Here is a 21,688-nt window from a genome sequence, read left to right as displayed (position 1 = left end):
TCCTAAAAACCTACTTTCTCAGAGTTTTATTGATATATATTCTACATACCATATAATTCATGTATAAAAATGGTTCAGTGTTTTTTTTTCGCATATTTATAGAGCTGGACAACCATCTCCACAATTGAGTTTGACAACATTTTCAATACCACACACACACACACACACACACACACACACACACACACATCTATACACATTGGCTATCGTTCCCCATTTCTGCCTGTCGCTTCCCCAGCCCCATGCAGCCACTAAATCTACTTTCTGTTTCTATGGATTTGCCTGTTCTGACATTTCATGTAAATGGGACACAGTGTGTGGTCTTTTGTGACTGACTTCTTTTAGTTAGCAGAATGTTTTCAAGGTTCATCTATATTGTAATACGTATCAGTACTTCGTTGCTTTCAGTTACGGAATAATATTCCATTGTGTGCGTATACCACATTTGGTTTATCCATTCATCAGTTGATGAACATTTAAGCTGTTCCCACCTTTTGTCTATGATGAATTGTACTGCTATGAACAGTTGGTACAAGTTTGTGTTAGCATGCCGTTTTTATTCTCTTGAGTACGTACCTGGGAGTGGAATTGTCGGGTCATATGGTAACTCTTTGTTTAGCTTTTGAGGAAGTGCCAAACCTTTTCCTAAAGTGGTGACTTCGTTTTATATCCTTACCAGTAATGTATAAGGGTTTCAGCTTCTCCGCATCCTTTTCTGCACTTACTTTGTCTGTCTTTTTGATTTTAGTCATCCTGCCAGGTGCGAGGTTAGTATCTCATTGTGGTTGTGATTTGGATTCTCTGTAATGACTAATGATGCTGAGCATCTTTTCATGTGCTTATTGAGAAAAACTCACTTTTGATGTCTGCACACAGTCTGAGCCAGAAGTTCTAATTGTGTTCAAATGCAGTTTTGAATATTTGCCCCCTTTTTGGAGTCTGTTTTGGTAGAGAGCAAAGAGGTTTACTGACCGATACTTGACGTCAGTTGCAAAGTTAGTTCAACATCTTTACCCTCCGTTTTATGAAAAAAACATTGGCAACACCTTGCGGTGGCTTTCTGGTAGTAGACGAGGAAAAGTTATTGCTTAAAGATGTCTAATCTTACAAAAATAAACTGTAAAGGAAGTCAATTTTGCTTGATTTTGAAGCTCCTATATTAATATTGTATGCTTTTCTCTACCCTTTGGAGGGGCCTCTTTTGTTTCAGTTCTTCCTAATGCCATACCTTTGATATGGCCCTCTATCAAGCTTATTCTCAGAGTAAGATGTGAAACACCTAGAGACTAAAAAGTACATTGTGGACAAAGAAATCTTGCTGTGTGTCTTTCCCAAAATTATTTTCAGGGAATGAAGGAATAAAGGACCAAAGGTCTAGTGGGTATTAAAGCAATATCCATAGATGAAGATTTTCTTTGGGTAACCTATATCATTTGGGGTCCTTTCAGTTGTGTGTGATTGATAACTACACTGACAGTTGCTTAGTGAAGGCAATGTATTGGCTTCCAGAACTGCAAGGGCTCCAGTAGAGTGACCGAGATCCATATTTCAGCTGTATCCTATAGATTGGCTCCATTCTCACGATTCTTGGGGTGATCTGTGGAAGCCTCCAGCTCATGTTATCACATGTTTAGGAAAACAAGAGAGATTGATTCCCTGATATCCCACCCAAGTCTCAGAACTGAGTCTTCCTGGCCCCAGTTGTTCTGACCTGAGACATCTGCTTATCCCTGAATCAATGACTCTGGCCAGTATGTGGAACTGTCATTGACTTAGCCTAGTTCATGTGGTCCCCCACTAGATCCCATGCGGAGTCACGTCACTGGAAGCATTTGGGCTGAGGTTAGCAAGTTGTGGTTAAGAAGGGGGGTTGGAGGTATGTGGCAGCATGAGAAATGATCATTATCTGCTCAAAGCCACATATCACATGGGGGTTCCTTCTCTCAAAGGGCAGTTTCAGGAAGGACATTAAAAACTTATCAGGAGCAATGGTTCTCAAGCTTTAGATTATATATTAGTTTGCTAGAGTTTGCTTGTCCCGTCAGTGTATTTTAGAAGCAGATAACTTGTTTCACAGATTCACAGATGGAGAGAGGAATTTTGCCACAGGATGAATCATTCTCTGAGTCTCACCAATACCACATTTAGATGCTATTTGGATTAGATTTTGGACTTAGAATTGATGTTGGAATGGGTTAAGACTCTTGGAGATGTTGGGATTGGGTGAATGCGTTTTGCATGTGAGAAGGACATGAATTTGGAGGGAGCTAGATGGTGGACTATCACGAGTTCAGTTTTGTCCTTCCAAAATTTCTATGTTGAAATTCTAGTTCAAAAGTATCTTAGAATGTGCCCTTCTTAGAAATGAGGTTGTTGCAGATTTAATTAGTTAAGATGAGGTCAGGAGGGAGAGCCCCGAATCCAATGTGACCGACATCCTTCTAAAAGGAGGAAATTTGGACACAGAGACATACACAGAGGGAAAACACCCCATGAAGACTGGAATTCTGCCACAAGCCAAGGAACTGACAGAATCTAGCAGAGAGGCCTGGAACAGAGCCTTCCCTAGTGCCTTCGAAGGGAACATGGCGCTGTCATTACAAAGTACCATAAACTGAATGGTTTAGACAACAAAAATTTATTGTCTCATAGTTCTGGAAGTTAGAAGTGCAAGATCAAGTGTCAGCAGGGCCTGGTGTTCAGACCACAATGTCTCATGTTCTCAGTTTGATTTCAACTGGGTTTATTGTTATTGCTTTTTTAAAAATTTTTATTTTAATAGAGGAAACAAAGGTGTCTGAAGATGATGAAATGGAGAGACTCTACAAATCTTTGGAGCAAGCTAGTCTCTCTCCTCTCGGGGACCGACGGCCTTCAACCAAAAAGGAGCTGAGAAAGTCCTTTGTGAAGCGATGTAAGAATCCATCCATAAATGAGAAACTTCACAAAATCCGAACCTTGAACAGCACATTGAAGGTAAAAAATTTCAGATTGTGGATAAACTCTGGGTGTGGGGCAAGGAATGGCTGCTTCTGCAGAGATTCATGCCCACCGGTGTGTGTGTTTGGGTGGAGGGGAGGGCAGTAAAAGTAAATATAATCTCTGTAGGTTGGAATGACCTTTGGCCTCCTTAAAGTACTAGAACGTTTGCACAGTAGCACCAAATGCACTTTTCTACAATAGGCCTTGATTTTTACATTCACTTTGGTATAAAAGTTTAAATGTCAAGCTCCTAGAAGATAAGGACCATGTGTAATTTTTTTGGTACCCTTTACTTAGCACAGCAAATGTTGATGAAGGCTTGGGGTAGTCAACTTGTGAGAATAAACAGTGAGATTCATAAGATTTTGGAATTTCATTGGATTCATTAAAGAGTGCCATTCTTCTTCTCTCCTACTTCCAGAAGAAAATATCTAGATTTCAGATAGAGCCAAGACTTCATGATTCTCAGACCTAGGCTCTGGAGTGAAGGAACACGTGAGAGACAGGCAATGGAAAAGGTACACTCGATGGTAATAGACTAGCAGGTGTTTTCACAGTGGGAATGAGGCACAGGGCGCAAAACGTACTGAGGCTATTTCCAGGTCCTCTTCAACTAAAATGGTTCTTCACAACAAAAGCATCCTGCTTTCACATGTAGATTATAGCGTGAACGGGAGGAGGCCAGGATACTTTGTAAAATAGTCCCAAATTAGCAGAAGATTTATAGATGCCGAAAAGCCTTGATAGATTCTGCAGTTTCCTTCTGGGTTGTATATGTCCTTTTGCATCAAGAATTTGAGTCTCTTTCCAGGAAGAAATAGCAATCAAAAGGCAAGGCTACAAAGAAACGGCTGAGGGACTCTTCGTCAGATGTCCCTGTTAGTAGAATAGCTAAGCATCCTAAGAGGCTGCAAAAATGAGGCTGAAAAAGAAAAGGAAGAGGAGTATTTTCATTATACAAAGAAAAACAAAGTGTAGAGAAATTCTCTAACGTTTAATGATAGACATTAGCAGCACTCCTTTCAGAGCCAAAAATGTTCTATTCCATGGCATGTATGAAATTGATAAACATGTTTGGCCATTCAGTGTAGTATTTTACCATCTTATTTGTGATAACTGATGTGAGTGAATACATTTTTCATTAGACCAATATTTCCTGAATCTTACTGTGTACCAGGCTCTATTCTTGGGCACTGGGACCACTGAGTGCACCACACTGGATGGTGGAAACAGAGAGGAAGATAGAATGTGGTCTGCTGAGCGGTGTAGCTGATACAAGCTTGGGTGCTTTGGTAGCCCCAGAGGAGGGACATGGCTGCCTATCTGAAGCCATTAGGGACAAAGTCATGAAGATGCTGACAACTGGTCCGTGAGTAAGAGATGAAGAATATTAGGGTTAGAAGGAAGGACATTCACGGAGGAGGAAATGTATGTCAATGGATGATATATTGCAGTCCATGTTGGGAGAAACAAGGAACATGCTAAGGAGAGGATGGACAGTTCAGGCCATTTCTAGAAGGAGAAAGACTATGGTCTTAGCAGAATCGCTAAGAACAGAATAGCAACTCAGGACTCTAGATGGTCACAGGACCGTGCCCTGACCTGGCCACAGGAAAGCCAGGTTTGTACAAAGAATTCAAAGCTTTTATTGGCCCATAATAAGATTCTCTGTGACCTCTTGCTCTCCATGCACTGTGGCCATGGAATTTATGAATTCAGCTTTTTCTTTTCTCCCTGTGTGTTAGTTATCTATTGTGAGGTAACAACCCCAAATTTACCAACTACAGACAACGAACATTTGTCTTTTCACAGTTTCTGTGGGTCAGGAATCTTGGCATGGAGCTAGATGCTTCTCTTCCAGGTCTCTCACAGACTGCAATCCCAGCATCAGCCGGGACTTTGTTCATTCCTCCATTGGGGAAGATGTGATCCTAGGCTCTATCTATCATATGGTTGTTGGCAGGATCCAGTTCCTTGCATGTTGTTGGATTGAGGTCCCAGTTGTTCACACATTTCCTTGCTCTGTGAACATACGGTAGCTTCCCAAATGGAAGTTGGCTTTCCCCAGAGTGAGTAAGACAGGAACAGTGAGTGAGCAAGATGGATCAGTCCTGTCTCAGCTGTGGCACCATATTACAGTTACAGGGCACTGTGCATTAGGAGCATAAAACTTTGGTATAAAAGTCAGCCCGTGTTCAAGGAGGGGAGAATTACATAAGGGTGGGAATGCCAGGAAGGCAAGGAGCATAGGGGGCCATCTCGGGGGCGTCTACCACACCCATGTGAACATCTGTTGTCTCTGTACATTGCTGGAAAGGATCCCTTTCCACAGGATCCCTTAGGCCTCACAAAAATGTAATGCTAGGCTGCGGAAACATAATCCATGTTATACGGTCCTCCTGTGAACCTCATCATGAGGGGGAAGTCATGCTGATGTGGAAATTGGCCTTTTGGGGAAAAAAAGCACATCGGCCTATTTACTGGAGAAAGATCGTTCAGTACATGTATGATTATTCATGTCAAAAGTCTTTAAGACTTACTTTAGCTATTTTTAATCGAATCACATTTAATTATAATTGTTTTAAAATTCAGAGCAGTTGAGGGGAACAGGAGAGATGCCTGGAAGGGGCCACAGTACGGCTTCTCAGGTCACCTTCTGACCTCAGTGATGGCTTGGTTACAAGATATGTCCATTTCGTGGTAATTCATCAAGCACAAGCCTTTTTATATGAGTGCTTTTCTGTACATATTACATTGTAATACAAATGTGATTTGAAAAATACTTCAAAGATGCGGTGTGGACAAACACACTGTTTCATACAGAAACAAGGAAACTTTTAACAATAATGTTTATATTAGTGATAGGCACATTCCATAAATAAAGAAAAATCCCTGCATTGGGATTGTATTGGAACAAATTCTCTTCATGGGAATTCTTCCAGGATGTTGAATGAACTGTCATGTCATATACTAAATGTAGATCTTTAGGAAGTTGTGATAACTCAACATCCATTGACTTTTGGCGAAACGTGTCTTTATTTTAAAATGAACGATTAATGGGTCTGCCTGGAACTTTCTCTCAGGGTTATTCTGGTCTGTGTCCAAAGAGAAACGAACCCTCCTTTCCTCAACTGCTCTGGTAGAAGACATTTCCAACGCTTAGTTCTTGAATCAGGCACTGACTATTTGGAGTGAAAAAGGAAAGTATAGCATTGTCTCTTTCATGGTATTATCTGGAAGCCCTGCCAGACCCGGCCTGCCTGCCAGAAGACCAGGAGGATGTCGTAAAGGTAGTTCAAAGCGTCCGGTGGGCCTCCTGCACCGCAGCAGGGAGAAGCAGGGCCAGCGCGCCATGCTGCTGACTGAGTCGTGGGCTAGGAAGCAGTTCAGAGGCTCTTTTTGTTTTATTAATTTCCTTCCTTTCTATTCTCGTCTATAGTAATTTCTTTTTATCCATAAAAGAACTTAACACAGACTTGAGCCAAACGGTAAGAAACTTGAACTGCTTAGAGCTGAGCACTATATGAGAAGTGTCAGGCCAAAGTTGAAGAGACCCTTTCCTGAAACCTTTGATCACATTTAGAGGGGCGGTTTATTCATTTTGCCTTAAGAGAATCAATTCTTCACATTGTGTTACTCTGCAAAGATCTTCGTTCTTTTGATAAAATATTAGGATCTCTCTCTGAAGTGGATGTCACAATTTTTTGTGTGTGGAAGAAACTAGAGATTTAAAAATTTCTTATTGAGTTTTAAGTTTTCATTCCCGTATAGTTAACATAAAGGGTTATATCAGTTTCAGGTGTACAATATAGTGTTTCAGCACTTTTGTACCACACCCGCTGCTCATCATGAGAAGTGGACTCTTTAAACTCCATCACCTGTTTCACCCCAGATGTCAAAATTTAAGGACAAAATAAAACTCCCTAAATAACTTCATATGAATAGCACTATTGTGATACCAAAGGAAGAAAGCTTATTTATTTTTATTTTTATTTTAGAGGGGAAGATTGTTATCTGAATGTAGGTGTTGAGAACTCAGAGGGAAGAGAGAAAACTCCCTTGGCCTTGCTTAACTTTCTACCACCAATCTTTTCTAGTTATCCACTCGTCTACCCTGCCTTCCCTCTGCTTCTGGTTCACGGTCAACCTGCTTGTTATCACTCCTTGGTTACTTTACCACTACACAATTTTTCTTTCCTTCCTGGAATCCATATATATATGGATACATATATATGTATGTATATTTTAACCTCCATCTGTCACCACATTATTGCTCTCTTGATTCAGAATTATAAATCTTACCACTCAGACTACTATGTACATAGTACTTTATTGGAGATCCACATTTCAAGAAAACAGGGGGAAAAAAAAAAAAGAAGCAAAATGTAGTAAAATGCCCCAAGTAAAACATAAGTTAAAGTGTGAAGAACAAATAATACATTTTTGTGCCAATGTTTGTGATCATCTAAAACCGGATCCCTCATTTGGATCGAATAAATGCTACCAGTTCTACAATCTCTAAAACGATATGCAAATGTATAGATATAAATATCTATATATTTATAGGTAAACAAATAGGACATATGTAATAAATAATATGTATATAAAATACACACATACATATAAACATTTTTGTTTGTTTATGGAGAGGATTTCCTTAGGCTCTAAATAGAGTTCACGATATAAAAAAGATTTAAAAGCAGAGGCGCCTGGGTAGCTCAGTCACTTAAACATCCAACTCTTGATTTTGGCTCAGATCACGATCTGTGGTTGGTGAGTTTGAGCCCCGTGCTGTGCTCTGTGCTGACGGTGCAAAGCCTGCTTGGAACTCTCTCTTTCTCTCTGCCCTTCCTCTGTGCTCTCTCTTCTCTCTCTCTCTCTCTCTCTCTCTCTCTCTCTCTTTCTCTCTCAAAATAATAGACATTAAAAAAAGAGATTTAAAAGCAAATGGGTAATTATTCATTCACATTTTATTTCATATATTCTTTCTTTTTCCAGAAAGCATTTAGTGAATGTCTACCACGTATGAACCGTTCTTTGATGTACTTGGGGTCTCACAGTGGGCATACGAGACAAAAATCCCTTTCCTTAAGAAGCTTATGTTTAGGTAGAGGAGAAAATAAAAATAACTAAGTAAATAAATCAATTTTATAGTACGCTAAATGATGATAGATTTGATAGAGAATAGAAGTGGGGGTGAGGAATGCTGATGGATTGATTTTTAATTAGGAAGGGCATGAAAAGCCTTTTTGAAAGATGAGATATGAGTGAAATCTGAAAAGAAGGGAGTGAGTCTTGAGGCTATCTGAGGCAGAATGTTACAGGCAAAGAACAAAAATGCAAGTGCCTTGGCCCGGGAATGCCTAGTAGGCTTAAGGAAGAGCAAGGAGGTCGTTTGGCTGGAGTGTTTTGGGGGGCTGGAGCACGGAGAAAACAGCTCAGAGGGGCAATGGGGGAATTCCATCACATAGTGCCTTAGTGCCACTGCTAATACCTTAACTTCAACTCAGTGAGATAGGAAGCCTTTGGAAGGTTCTGAACGCAGGTGTGCTGTAGTTTGACATATTTGGAAAGTAGAGCTCCGGATTTGCTGGTGGACTGGCAGTGAGAGAAGGAGTCAAGGGTGACTCCAGTGTTTGGCCTGAGCTACTGGAAACATGGAATTGCCATTGGGTGCTTTGCAAAAGGCCATGGCGGGAAGAGGTTTCAATGAGTACTGGAAATTGGGGTGGGTGGGACACTTAGAGAATAATAGGAGCCTCGTTTTGGACGTGTTACATTTGAGATGCCCCGTTCACGTCCAGGTGGAGCTGCAGAAGAGGGGGTGTAGACAAACAAGTCTGAAGTTCAGGGTAGAGATAAGGCTTGCAAAATAAATTTGTGACCCTTAGTGCCTAGGGAGAATGGGAGACATGAGATTACCAAGAATGTGGATGTACATACAGAGGCAGCTAAAGGCTGAGATTCTAGAGCTCTCCAATCTTAAGAGATTGGACTATAGAATGAGGAATCAGCAATAGAGATTTAGAATAAATGGCCATTTTGGGGATGAGAAAAATGTGTCACAGAAATGACGCAATGAAAGTGTTTAAGAAGGAGGAGCCGATAGTTTTAGATGCTGTTGGTAAGTAAGTTAATGATAGTTACTGGATTTAGCAACATGGAGGTCATTGATGGCCTGAGCAAGAGGAGTTCGGGTTGAACCGTGATGGGCGTGGTTCTATGAGAGAATGGGCAAGGGGACATTGGAGACAAGGTGAGGAGTAGAGCCTTTGCTGGAGCAGGGATGTGGGCTTGAGAAGGCTTTGAAGATGGGAGAGGTAACGGCACATATGATGATCAAGTAGATAGAGATGGGAAGTTAATGAGTCACAGGGAAGAGGGGAGAATTGCCAGAGTGGGTTTCTTGAGTATGAGGGAGTGGGTGACAGTGCACAAGTGGAGACTGGCCTTTGCTAGGAGCACAGATATTTTATCCAAAAGAACAGGAAGGAAGGCAGGGATGTGCTTGTGTTGATATAGGGAGTGGGCAGTAGGAACTTGGGAGAAGTGTTCTTTTGATTGTTTCCATTTCCTCAAAAAAAAAAAAAAAATAGAAAGCAAGGTCTTCAGCTGCAAAGGAGGATGGGGGAGGGAAGGAGGTTTGGGAAGAGATGGAAGGTTTTGAAATAGTAATTTGGGAAATTGGGAGAAAAAAGGGGTAGGAAAATATGACTAATGGATAGTAGTGAAAGGCACTTAGTGGCACTGGTCATAAATTTGAACTACAGCCCCTGATTCTGGTTGTGAATTTTTAGCTACACGCATGGTGGCCTGGGGATAGGCAGAAAGATTGGTTTAAAATAAACATGTATTGACTGTCTCCCTGGCACTTGGCATTGTGTTACGTGCAAGACACACGGGAATGAATAAAATGTCGATTTTCTTAAGAAGCTTTAGAATACGGGGTGCGTGGGTGGCTCAGTCGGTTAAGCGTCTGACTCCTGCTCAGGTCATGATCTCACAGTTCGTGAATTTGAGCCCCGCGTTGGACTCTGTGCTGACAGCTCGGAGCCTGGAGCCTACTTCGGATTCTGTGTCTCCCCATCTCTCGGCCCCTCCCCCACTCATGCTCCGTCTCTCTCTCTCTCTCTCTCTCTCTCTCTCAAAAATAAAAAAAACATTCAAAAAAAATTTAAAAAAAAGCTTAAGAGTAGGTGGCATGACATCCATGAACATCTAAGTATAACATGTTAAGTTCTAAGCATTGGAAGGCATGAGAGCATAAATAAAGCTTCTCAGTGCATTTAGGGGTTCAGAGAAGATTTTCTGGAGAACAGGATGCCTGAAGTGAGTATAGATTTGTGAGTTATAGTAAAATCCGGCAAAGAAAGATTGGACAGTGTTCCATGTGAAGGCAACTCCAAGAGGTAGAGTTCACCAGAAGAAAGATATGGAAGGTCCTGCCTGTGGCACAACATCTCGGAGTGTGGACTGGCATCGTGCGGGGCGGGGGGGGAGGGGCGGGGGCGGGAATGCACATCAACACAGAGCAGGAAGTGAGAAGGGCGTGGGGATCAACAGATAGAGCTCAAATCCTTAGGACCTTGGACGTGAAGGAGGACCATTCAGAGGACTCGGCATTCTGGGTGGATGTCCTGCACAGCCCGTGGAGGGTGGATTTAAAGTGAGGATTAGGGGCAGGGACACATCAGGTGTGAAGAATCGGATTAGGATTATGGTCAGATGGATGGTGGAAACAAGAATAGATTTGAGATAAAATTGTCAGGACTGAGCGACCGTTCTTGAACGCGGAGGCTGTTGCACCTCATTTTTCTCTCATTCCTTGGCTACAGAACACTCCCTTCACCTGACCCAGGCATTTCAGATGTGTGCGTTACTGGTTACAGAGGAGGCAGGGTAAAACAATACAGATAGATCGTTTGTTCCACTAGTATCATCGGAACACACACTGTTTTGATGGGAGGCTAGTAGTCTTTTCTTTGAAAAAAAAGGTAGCCTATATATTTATTCAGTGTGTGTTAACTAAATACATGCACGTGAGTTATTAAAAATGAAGATAATTTAATAAAGATATATTTTGTGCCATCTTGTGTCTTAGGGAACGTACTACATCCCAGTTTTACTTAGTGAAGTTTGGGTGGTCAATGAAATGATTATACAGTTGTAAGTTGTAGAAGAAATAATGGTCACTCTGAGATAGAAACATTACTGAGGTGTGGAATAAAGGTCGGTGAGGGAAGATCCATGTGGAAGGTCCTGGCTACGTTCTTCTACTGGCCCTTGGGTAGGAGAACTTAACGTCTTCTTGGCAGATGTATGCAAATGAATGTCCTGTCATATCTCTTAGGCTTCCAGATTAGAATATTAATGTGTAAAAACACTTTGATAATTTTATGGCGAATGTATATGTGTATTTGTAAAAGATTTGAAGAGGGTTTATTGAAATTAAAATACTCACTACATCTCCCCACCCCCCTCCTTTTTTTTTTTTTTTTTTTCCTTCTTGGACAGTGTAAAGAACATGACCTGGCCATGATTAACCAGTTGCTGGATGATCCGAAGTTGACAGCCAGAAAATACAGGGAGTGGAAGTTGATGAACACCCTGCTGATCCAGGATATCTATCAGCAGCAGCGGGCCCCCACGTCTGCCCACGAGGACACCCCCCAGGGACTCGAGAAACCACCTTCCTCTGCCCATGTTGGAAATTCTATCTGAGAACAAGCCAACATTCTCTCCCCTTTTATCGTACCCCGAGCAGCTCTTCAAGATGTTGCGAGAGCTCTCCTTAAAAGGAAAACTGAAACCAATTCCTCAAGCAGTGGCTACTCCTCTAAAGACGCGACTTAGGTGAGGACCTACTGTGTTGGCAACAGGAGCCCTCCTTCCGGTGGCAGTGCTTACATGGAGACTGGAGGGATTGAGCTCAGTTGAACAAACCCCGTGTCCCTCCTAGGAGCTCATGGTTATGCTAGGCTTTAGGTGGGATGTGAGAAATGTGTATTCTGTTCTTTGCCCTCAAGAGAACGACAGCGGGACGAAGATTCTAATGGACAAAGATCACGTTCTACCAAGGATGATTATTCATAGAAGTGTTGTGTTTTCCAAAAGAAGAATGTAAGGATGTACATATTCCACTGGGTTGGGTAGTTGAATTCTTCGAATCATTTATGTTTTGAGTGGAGGAATGTGTTTTACGGCAGCAACTGGAACGAGACAGTGGTGTTTTGGAACCAAAATCTCTTGCCTTTGGTCCAGAATGGTGGTGCCTTTTCCGTGAGCTGAGAAATACTTCAGAGCGAGTGGTGTGTGGGAGAGCCCGAGGAGGAGGTGTGCCCTGTCTTCCCACTCTCTCAAAGGACAGCTTGATGTTTCCACACTCTACCCAGGTGGGGGGGATCTGATTAAAGTTTCCTTTCCACAGAGCAGCTACAGAAATACGTTTCATTACACTTCGAGACCTCCACTCCCTCCTAGCCTTTCTAAACCACTGTAGGAGATAGAAATAAGTCCAGCAGGGAATGTTTGCTGCGTTCGTCCCTGGGTGTGGTGCCTCTGCACAGTGTCAATTTCTGTCCAGTTTCCCCAGGATCAAGATTGACAAGACGATTCTGGTGTCTGAATGGTTTTGATATCCCTACTCCAGAAAACCCAATGAAAACAACAAAAGAGTTAAAATATGATTATTTTATTTTTGTATGTTTATGTCTCACTTTGGGTCTTCTGTGAATAGCTCTCTATAATGTTTGTTATTTAAGTATATTTATAGAAGGTCAAATTACTAGTGTTGTAAAAGATGGTAATTATACATTTTGCTCAATGTATATTCTCTAAGTATATACTTTTTTGCTTGAGAAAGTAGGAATACTGTTGATTCACTGGAGTTATTATGTTGCACTATGCTGTATGAGGAATGCTCAGGATATCTTGTGGGATAAATATGGAGGCATGTGTTAATAATCTTCCATTTTCTGGCTTCTTTATCTTTCTCTCCCTCTCTTTCTCAACCCAGAGTGCTCAGATTTCTCTATCTGTGGTCAGGCATTCTTTTAACCAGAAAAGGATTTTCATCTTAGGTTATTTCTTGTAGTGAATAAACTTTGTAAGCTTTATGCCATTTATGCCCACAAGCCCTAAACCAAATGAAACACAGCTAATATGGTCTTTTGTCTAAGGTCTAATAGAAATTTTGGGGTCTGTTAAAGAGAACTCGTTTTATTACTAATTACTAATCATGAATATTTCTCATAAGAATAACCACAACCCAGCAAAAACCCAGTTTGGCCTTACCCCTAGCAAAGGGTCAAGCTAACACAGTGTGCTTTATAGAGTCAAAGTGTGGCTTGACATTCAAGTGGAAATAACCGTCTTTTTTTTATCCGCAAACTAGATGGAAATAGTTGTTGAATATTTCCTCAAGCTTTACTCAGAAGTATAGTAAAGTTTTAATACTTTGTAAACAAAAACAACCCTTGTATTAAGAAAGGAAAAAAAAAACAGGAAACAAGTCAGAGTACTAGAAACTTTTGTAAGATAAGAGATTATGTCAGTCCCTATGGCCCAGTAAACATTTAAGGAGACCTATCCCAAGTGGAGTGTGCTGGGCCAAGGACTCCCCGGAAGAGGGGGCCTGGCCCCCAATGTTCTGTTGGCCCCAGCTCTGGACGCAACCATACAGGTCCTCAGATTAGACCCCGAAGCTCCTGCTTTGAGAGGCCAGTGCTTTACTGTCTTTACTCTGGGAATCATCACTGATTATTTCTACAATTAGCAGCTATTAGAAGGTTAATTGTTTAGGATTCACAGTGTAAACAGATTGTTGAGAGAAGGAGACATAATAATGGACATAATAATTAATAATTCTACCTTCTTTCCTTTGGCTTGAAATAATAACCTATAAACTTCAAAACAATTTTTCTAAATTGAGGTGCCCCAGAAGCTTTTGGCCCCGGCTTGTGAATACACCTCAGTGCTTTACTTTGGCTTTGGCTTTTCACGAATACACGGCTTAGGTGACCGTGTAGGGTAAATTCCTTAGGAGCACTCCAAATTAAAGGCAAAAGATGTCCCATGAAATTGCTGAATTAAACCTTTCAGTTACTTTTCAAAGTCAGGTTAGTCTAGAAGCTTTGGCTTTTTTAAAGCACATATTGTGCAGAATGTCCCCCAATGAAAGTGAGATCCAACTGCCCCGTCCTGCCCCCTCTCTTCTAGACCAGGCTCACCTTCTGGTTAGTGTTTCACCCTCTGAAAACACTTTCACTCTGCATTACTTCGTGTTAGGAAGTAAGGGGCTGCCTCTGTGAGGTCCCAGCTTCAGCTGTGGCCACTAAGAGAAAGTGGAGGGTAGTGGGAAGTGACAGGAAGAATGGGTGACACTTTCCCTGACACTCAGTTTAGGAATAACTCAGCCTTTTTGTTGTTGTTTCAAAGGATGTTAGGAAAACTGGATTACTTCAGTTTATTCCTGAGGGTTAGGTCATCTCTGAAATGGATTTTGGGTAGTTTCATGGGGTTCACAGGGTAACTCTTTTGCCCATTCCTGTAGATGTAGGGTCTGAAGGCTGTGAAATGACCCAGAGCCATGCCAGCTCAGGAAGCAGAGAACCCGAGTGTAATCAGGTCCAAACCTGTGGCACCTGCTGTGGATTAGGATCTGGATGGGACTCCTCTTTGGGGTTGTGTGGAGGACCATTTCTCTCTATTGTTAGCATGTAGACCCAAACTAGTGCCTGATAGGATACCTCCGTGGCTGGAATATTGCAGCACGCGCTGAATCAAATGGTCCTACACTTGAAGGGCGTCTATTACTTTTAATAAGTCTTTGTTCCGGCACAATCTCAGCTTGGCATCAAAGACCTAAGAAGAATCACAAGGTATATATTACTGCCAAGACTCCCAGAAGCCTAAGAAAGATTATGTTTGGAGTCAGATTTCAGTGTGAAACCCAAGCCTTATATTTACGTAGCACTTTGTTGTTTGCACGTATGCGTGTTTCAGGCTTCCCTCCCTTTCCCTCCCCAGTGGTGTTGGTGGGATGGCTGTGGATTATCACTCCTCCTTTTTTGACAGGGAGGAAAGAAGCTCCTCCCATTTCTCTCATTCTTCTCTCTCCCGGTTCCTTGCGCAGTCACTGTTGGGCCCCAGCCCTGTGACGTGCAGTGTGCATGCGTTGCCGGGGTGGCCCGGGTGGCTTTTGTGAAGTCATCGGCTGGGAGCCTGAGGGGAGGCTCTTTTACTTGAGCACGGTCTCTTCCCCAGGGCTGAGGCGCTGCTGCCCTTCCTGCAGCAACCGACTGCTGGGTTGACCATGAGTTGGGGTGTGACCCAATCACTGTGCTTCCTTTTCCTTCCTTCTGTAACTTCCATGCTTGTTGGGTGCTGTGAGATCCGTGGATGTAAGAGGTGGTTGAAGAAATGGAGATCATTTGTTTTCCTTTAAAAGCCAGTCGGAGATGGAGTCTGGTGACTCGGGGTTAGGCCCTCAGCCTTCCTCTCCCAATTTCTTCTCCTGCAGCATTTTGATACAAAGCCATGCAGAAGATGTGGGTAATTTAGGTCCAGAGGATGCCCATCCAAAACAGGCCAGTGTGTTAAAAATAACCAATAACTTTTGGTTCGTTTTAGGGTATATCTCTTCTTCGGTCCATTAGAATATGATATTTGAGAGTCCAATTTATTTTCCTTCCAATTTTTTGTGTACTTACCTCGCAAGAGAAATCGAGTCCTAGAAATGTCAGGTGGCCGCCCTGCTAGGGTTTTGTAATATGTAATGAAAAGGGAAAGCCCCTGAAACTGATTTTTAACAACCCATATGAAGCGGGTTAGGGAGCAGGAATAATTCCAGCCGTCACAGAAAGCTCCTCTCTCTGAACAGGATTTTGACAGCTCTGTGTTCTTCTAGGTTGTGAGACAGGAAGCAGTTTCCCTGCTTCCTCTGCACATTTTTACTCTTCCCCAACTCTACCATAGACCACAGAAGACATTGAAAATGATTCTCCGTTAAAAAACAAAGTTTGTCCGTATCTCTTGCTGTGAGACTTAACTGCACTATATTGATATTTCTTCATGTTACGTCCAAAGGGGAAGCATGCCCCGTGGACACATTTAGCATCCCATAATAAAAACGAGAATTTTTAGTCACCGTAGACTTTAATGTCCTTGCATGACGGGGATGTGACTGTTAGCGCTGCATGGTGTCTGGGGCAAGATGATAATGTGGAAATGACACCTTCAATGTCATTGTGCTTTCGTTCTCTGTCACCTATCCTCTTTGAACAGAAAAAAAGAGGCACGGCTCATTTCTTCTGCTTTGTTTTTTGAGAGTGACTTGTAAGATACAAATAAAAACAAGAGAAAATATATCTAGTAAAATGACATGGAAAAAATATCGAAATCTACTACTGTGTTCATTTTCTGCCCTGCTGTGCTGCTCCCTCCAAGAACAAGCTCCCCTGGAAGGGTTTGAGGACTGGGCTTTTAGTTTCTGTAAAGGTTATAGTGCCCTCTCGTGGCCATCATAAGAATAACTGATTCTAGACTATTCTAATTTTCAAAGCATTTAATTGTGTTGGAAAGTCTGTTTCAGTAATAACAGATGTGGTTATTCTCCAGTGGTCCTTACCTTACAGGCTTGTTAGTAAAAATACGTATTTTTTCAAAATCGTTGGTCCACAAAATTTGACTTGCACGTTACATTGTTAGGCACTCACACTTTATTCAGAGAATTTTTAAAATTTGCAGATCATAAAAATTAAGACCTGTGGCACGTATGTTCCCTAAAACATGTAAGCTGTTTTTGGGAGAAATGAACAAATATTGAAATAGCATAATAAATTGCCTTTAGTTTGGATCACTGAAGGGAGGAAGTTCACCTGTGTTGGAACTGGATTCACACATCTTTAATTGCTGTCTACACAAAGGGTTAGCCCCCTCCCCGCCCCCACTCTCCCAGTTCTCACTACGCATGTTCAGCCCTACCCTCTGTTTTCTCCATTGGGCTACCACCAATTATGTCTAGGCTCCCACATAGAAGTGGGAAAAATTATTCTAGACCAAAGGGATGAGCAAAAGGCATATGTACGGTGTGTTCCTGATTTCTAGAACAATCTTATAGTTTTCTATTGCTGCTGTAACAGATTATTAGAAATTTAGCAGCTTCAAAGAATGTGTTCTCTTATGGTTCTGGAGGTCAGATTTTAGCTTTCTTGGGCTAAAATCAAGGTGTTGGCAACATTATGTTTCTCTGGAGGCCCAGGGGAGAATACATTCCCTTTCCTCTTCAGGTCCCCCACATTCTTTGCTTCTTGGCTCCCTTCGTCCATCTCCAAAGTCAGCAATATCGTATCTCTGTGCACGCTTCTTCCTAGTCACACCTGCTTCTAAGGACCCTTGTGATTTAATTGGGTCCATTTGATTGATCCAGGAGACTCTTTCCATTTTAATGCCAGCTGATTAGCAACGTGACTTCAGTCTGCAACCTTGATTCCCCCTTTGGGGTGCACACACAATTTCCAGTGATTAGGAGATGACCATTCTGCCTACTGCAAGCCTCCATTTTCAAATAGCCTGTGTAGTCCCATCAACTTCTGAACCATTGATTTCTCCCAGAAATTCTAGATTTCCAAGTTTTAAGCACAGGCATGAAAGTTCTTTGTCATACTATGCGACTTGAATTTGATTTCATCAAAATATGTTCACATAAGAAAGGTAATTCCATCTTTATGAGGAGAAAACAAAAGTCTTAGGTTTTTTTAAAAAAAATGTTTCTTTAGGGGCATCTGGTGGCTCAGTCAGTTGAGCCTCTGACTTTGGCTCAGGTCATGATCTCGTGGTCTGTGAGTTCGAGCCCCGTGTCGGGCTCTGTGCTGACAGCTCAGAGCCTGGAGCCTGCTTCGGATTCTGTGTCTCCCTCGCTCTCTGCCCCTCCCCCGTTCATGCTCTGTCTCTCTCTGTCTCAAAAATAAATAAACATTAAAAAAGTGTTTTTTTAATGTTTATTTTTGAGAGAGAGAGAGAGACCGAGCACTAGTTGGGGGGGGGGGGGGGTTGGGCAGAGAGAGAGACAATTCAAAGCAGGCTCCAGGCTCCGAGCTGTTGGCACAGAGCCCGACGTGGGGCTCGAACTCATGGACCCGAACCGCGAGACATGACCTGAGCTGAAGTTGGCGGCTTAACCAACTGAGCCGTCCAGGAGTCCCAGCCTGCCCCCCGCCCCCCACAAAGTCTTAGCTTTTAAAATCACATGTACCCAGATGTAACAGGTAACAGTATTTTAACAATCAGATCAGGGTTTAATAATGCCTGCATTTAAGACAAAGCATTAGTCACTTTCAAGCAACAAGAATCATAAAGCAAAGGATATCTAGACTTCATATTCTTGGGTTTGTGAGCTGCCCTGTGCCATGTCAGACTGACCGAGGGCTTGGCCAAGTCACAGGATAAAGAGACTCTTGCGAGTGCAGATGTTCAAACGTATTTTTGATGTTCAAATGTGCTGACAAGCAGAGTTTTTAGAGGTCCTGGCCCTTGTAAATCACAATCTGACCATTATATTCATCTTTTCTCTTAAACAAACAACCAAATGAACAAACAAGGGAACCTGTATTTATAGGTAATTCTAGGATGCTGGTCTGTTAGTTTTTCTAGTCATATGTTTTAGGAAGTAATAAACACTTTACCAACACTGAAATCTCCACTCTGTCTTGGCAATTCTGTCTAGAGTGGGAGGTGTAGAGAAGGGGCAAAATTCCCAGGAAAACAGCGCGCTTGGGTATTTAGCTAGTTGTTATCCTAATGCCAGAGGTTATTGCTGTGGACGCAGCGGATGCCTGCCCAGGACCCTTCACCTGGCCAGATCTTTCCTTCCCCAGTTGCTATGAGGTTTTGTAGCTAACAGCATCCCCCATTTCCAGAGAACTGTTCTCAGCTCAATGAGAGCTGCCTAAGCCAGGAGGTTCTTTTCCCCATCCCCAAGTGGGGTGGCCCTGGCCCATGACTAGCTGGGGCCAGATGGCAGCACTTAACAGTCATCAGCAAGGTAGTCAGAATTACTGTCATGGGCAGCAAGGTCAGAATGACAGCCTGGGACTGGTGCTGACCAGATCTTTGGAGATTGCTGATAGAAAATGGCTTTTCATTTTTTTTTTTTTTTAATTTTTTTTTTCAATGTTTATTTATTTTTGGGACAGAGAGAGACAGAGCATGAACGGGGTAGGGGCAGAGAGAGAGGGAGACACAGAATCGGAAACAGGCTCCAGGCTCTGAGCCATCAGCCCAGAGCCTGACGCGGGGCTCGAACTCCCGGACCGCGAGATCGTGACCTGGCTGAAGTCGGACGCTTAACCGACTGCGCCACCCAGGCGCCCCAGAAAATGGCTTTTCTATAGAAGAGACAAGATATATAGGAAGCCGACAATATACAGTACGTATATTTTCAAAGGAAATTGGATATGGGACCTAACTTGTTGCTGATTCTTAGGAACCATCCCCAAATATTATGGCCACTGTGTTAGGGTAGGGTAGGGGCATATACAAGTCAAGTGATGACTGGCCTTTATCTTTTGTTTTCTGAATATATAATTGGAATGGCCATACTTAGTGGCTGGAAGAACTCTTATGCTGGTTCTAAAAGCTATTGTGGTAAGAGAGGCCAAATAAAAGGCTTGAAGCTACCTCCTTTAGGAAAGATAGTAAATAAAAACCAATATTTTATGCAATGGGAATGACAGATTAGTGTCACCCTAAAAGACTTTAAGAATACAAGGTTAGGGGCACCTGGGTGGCTCAATTGGTTAAGCATCTGACTTTGGTCATGATCTTGCAGTTCATGAGCTCAGAGCCTGGAAACTGCTTCTGATTCTGTGTCTCCCTCTCTCTCTGCCCCTCCCCCACTCATGCTCTCTCTCTCTCTCTCTCTCTCTCTCTCTCTCTCTCTCTCAAAAATAAATAAAAACATTAAAAAGAATTTGAAATAAAAAGAATATAAGGTGAGTGGTCCCAACTCATACCAATTTACCAGTTTGACTCCTGAAGAACCATGATGGATCATGACAAATTTTCCTGGATTCTTGCAAACTTAACCAGACTAGAACCCCAATTGTAGCTGCTGTGTTGTATGTGGTATCTTTCCTAGGGCAGATTACAGCCTCAAGTACATGGACTTTGGCTAGGTAAGTATGTTTTTTTTCAACATCCATCATGAAGGAGGGTCAGAGGCACTTCATGTTTTTATGTGATGAATGACCATACACACTTATGGCCTTGCTCTAGGTCTATATTAATTCTGCTGCTCTATGTCACAAAACAGTAAAAAAGTTAAGGCATTTTCTTCCCTCCTCTGACAGTGGACCATTGAAACAGGACATAACATGATGTTCCATAGAACAACACATCAGTCCACTCTATTGATAATATCATGTAATAAACAGTAAGGACTTGATGATCAAGAAGTAGCAAGTGCTCTGGAGGCTATGATTAGATACAAGGATTCAGAGAGTGAGAGATAAACCCTACAGAGATTCAGGAGCCTACCAAATATGCAAACTCTTTAGGGGCCTGGTAGCCTGGGGAAAGCAAGGACATGTCACTTAAAGTAGAGGAAAAGTTATTGTATCTTGCACTTCTGTCAGTAAGAAGGAAACATTATGCTTGGTGGGCCTGTTTCAGTTTTTAAGGCAAAATATTCTCTACTTGTGAAGATTGTTATGGCTTTATTCAGTGACTGACATGGGAAGTTTCTAGTTTTGAGTGTGGCCCAGAACAAGAATGGTCTCTGTAGCAGGAAGAGGCCGTGGTAATATGAGAGTCACCGGACCAGCCCTGCCATTTGCAATAAAGAGTCACCGTTAAAAAAAAATAGTTTCTGGAATGGTATTTAGCCCTCATAGATACTAACTGTGGTAGAGTGTCTAACCATGGAGTATCGGCTAACTTTGCAGCCAGAACTAAACATTATGAAGTGGGTACTAATAGACCTAAGTTAGGGTGGTGCAGAAGTAATTCATTACATGAACAAACGACTCAGGCACTGAAGCCACTTGCCAGTATTGAGTCATTACCTCTCACTCTGCTCACGCATTTGACTTCCTGGGGGAGTTCTCTGTCAGATAGAGGAAGAAAAAGCTTGAACTTAGGTCATTAATGGGTTGAGTTGACATGTGAATTCTAGCCAGAAATGACTGTTCCTGCCCAAAGTTTCACTTTCTAAAAGCCACTGGTGAGTGGAAAACCTCCCAGGAGTCTGAGCTTCAGGCAATGCACCAGGTCATCTACTTTGTGTGGAGAGAGAAGTGGCCCAAGGAAAATCAAGGACAAGGAGGTCTGGGGGAGGGACTTGAGAATCTACCCATAAGAGTGGGCGTAATATGTGAAGATCTGATCTTTGCCTTAAATGTTAATACCCATCAAAGAGCATCATTTCAGAAGAAGCACTAAGCAGGGGCGCCTGGGTGGCTCAGTGGGTTGGGCAGCCGACTTTGGCTCAGGTCATGATCTTGTGCTTCATGGGTTTGAGCCCCGTGTTAGACTCTGTGCTGACAGCTCAGAGCCTGGAGCCTGCTTCAGATTCTGTGTCTCCCTCTCTCTGCCCCTTCCCCTCTTGCAATCTGTCTCTCAAAAATAAACATTTAATAAAAAAAATGAAAAAAATAAGTACTGGGTAACCAAGGGGACAATGTAAGTCAGCCAGTTGATGTGTACTAGC

General features: G+C 42.4%; 1 protein-coding gene across 6 annotated transcripts in view; it reads left to right on the top strand.

Moving 5' to 3' along the window:
• Positions 1-16,347, top strand: part of IPCEF1 (interaction protein for cytohesin exchange factors 1) — a 185,166-nt gene extending 168,819 nt beyond the window's left edge. For all 6 annotated transcript variants that reach the window (XM_045500097.1, XM_045500095.1, XM_045500101.1 and 3 more), the window contains 2 exons: positions 2,783-2,976; positions 11,497-16,347. In XM_045500097.1, coding sequence (XP_045356053.1) covers positions 2,783-2,976; positions 11,497-11,703 — 401 coding nt within the window. In that variant the 3' untranslated portion in view covers positions 11,704-16,347. The remainder of the gene's footprint in view (positions 1-2,782; positions 2,977-11,496) is intronic.
• The last annotated feature ends 5,341 nt before the right edge of the window (positions 16,348-21,688 follow it).

The sequence above is a fragment of the Leopardus geoffroyi genome, chromosome B2 (genome assembly GCF_018350155.1).
Source record: "Leopardus geoffroyi isolate Oge1 chromosome B2, O.geoffroyi_Oge1_pat1.0, whole genome shotgun sequence".
In the NCBI taxonomy this organism is placed as follows: Eukaryota; Metazoa; Chordata; class Mammalia; order Carnivora; family Felidae; genus Leopardus; species Leopardus geoffroyi.
Note: the sequence above shows the minus strand (reverse complement) of the source record. Positions and strands in the feature narration are given on the sequence as shown.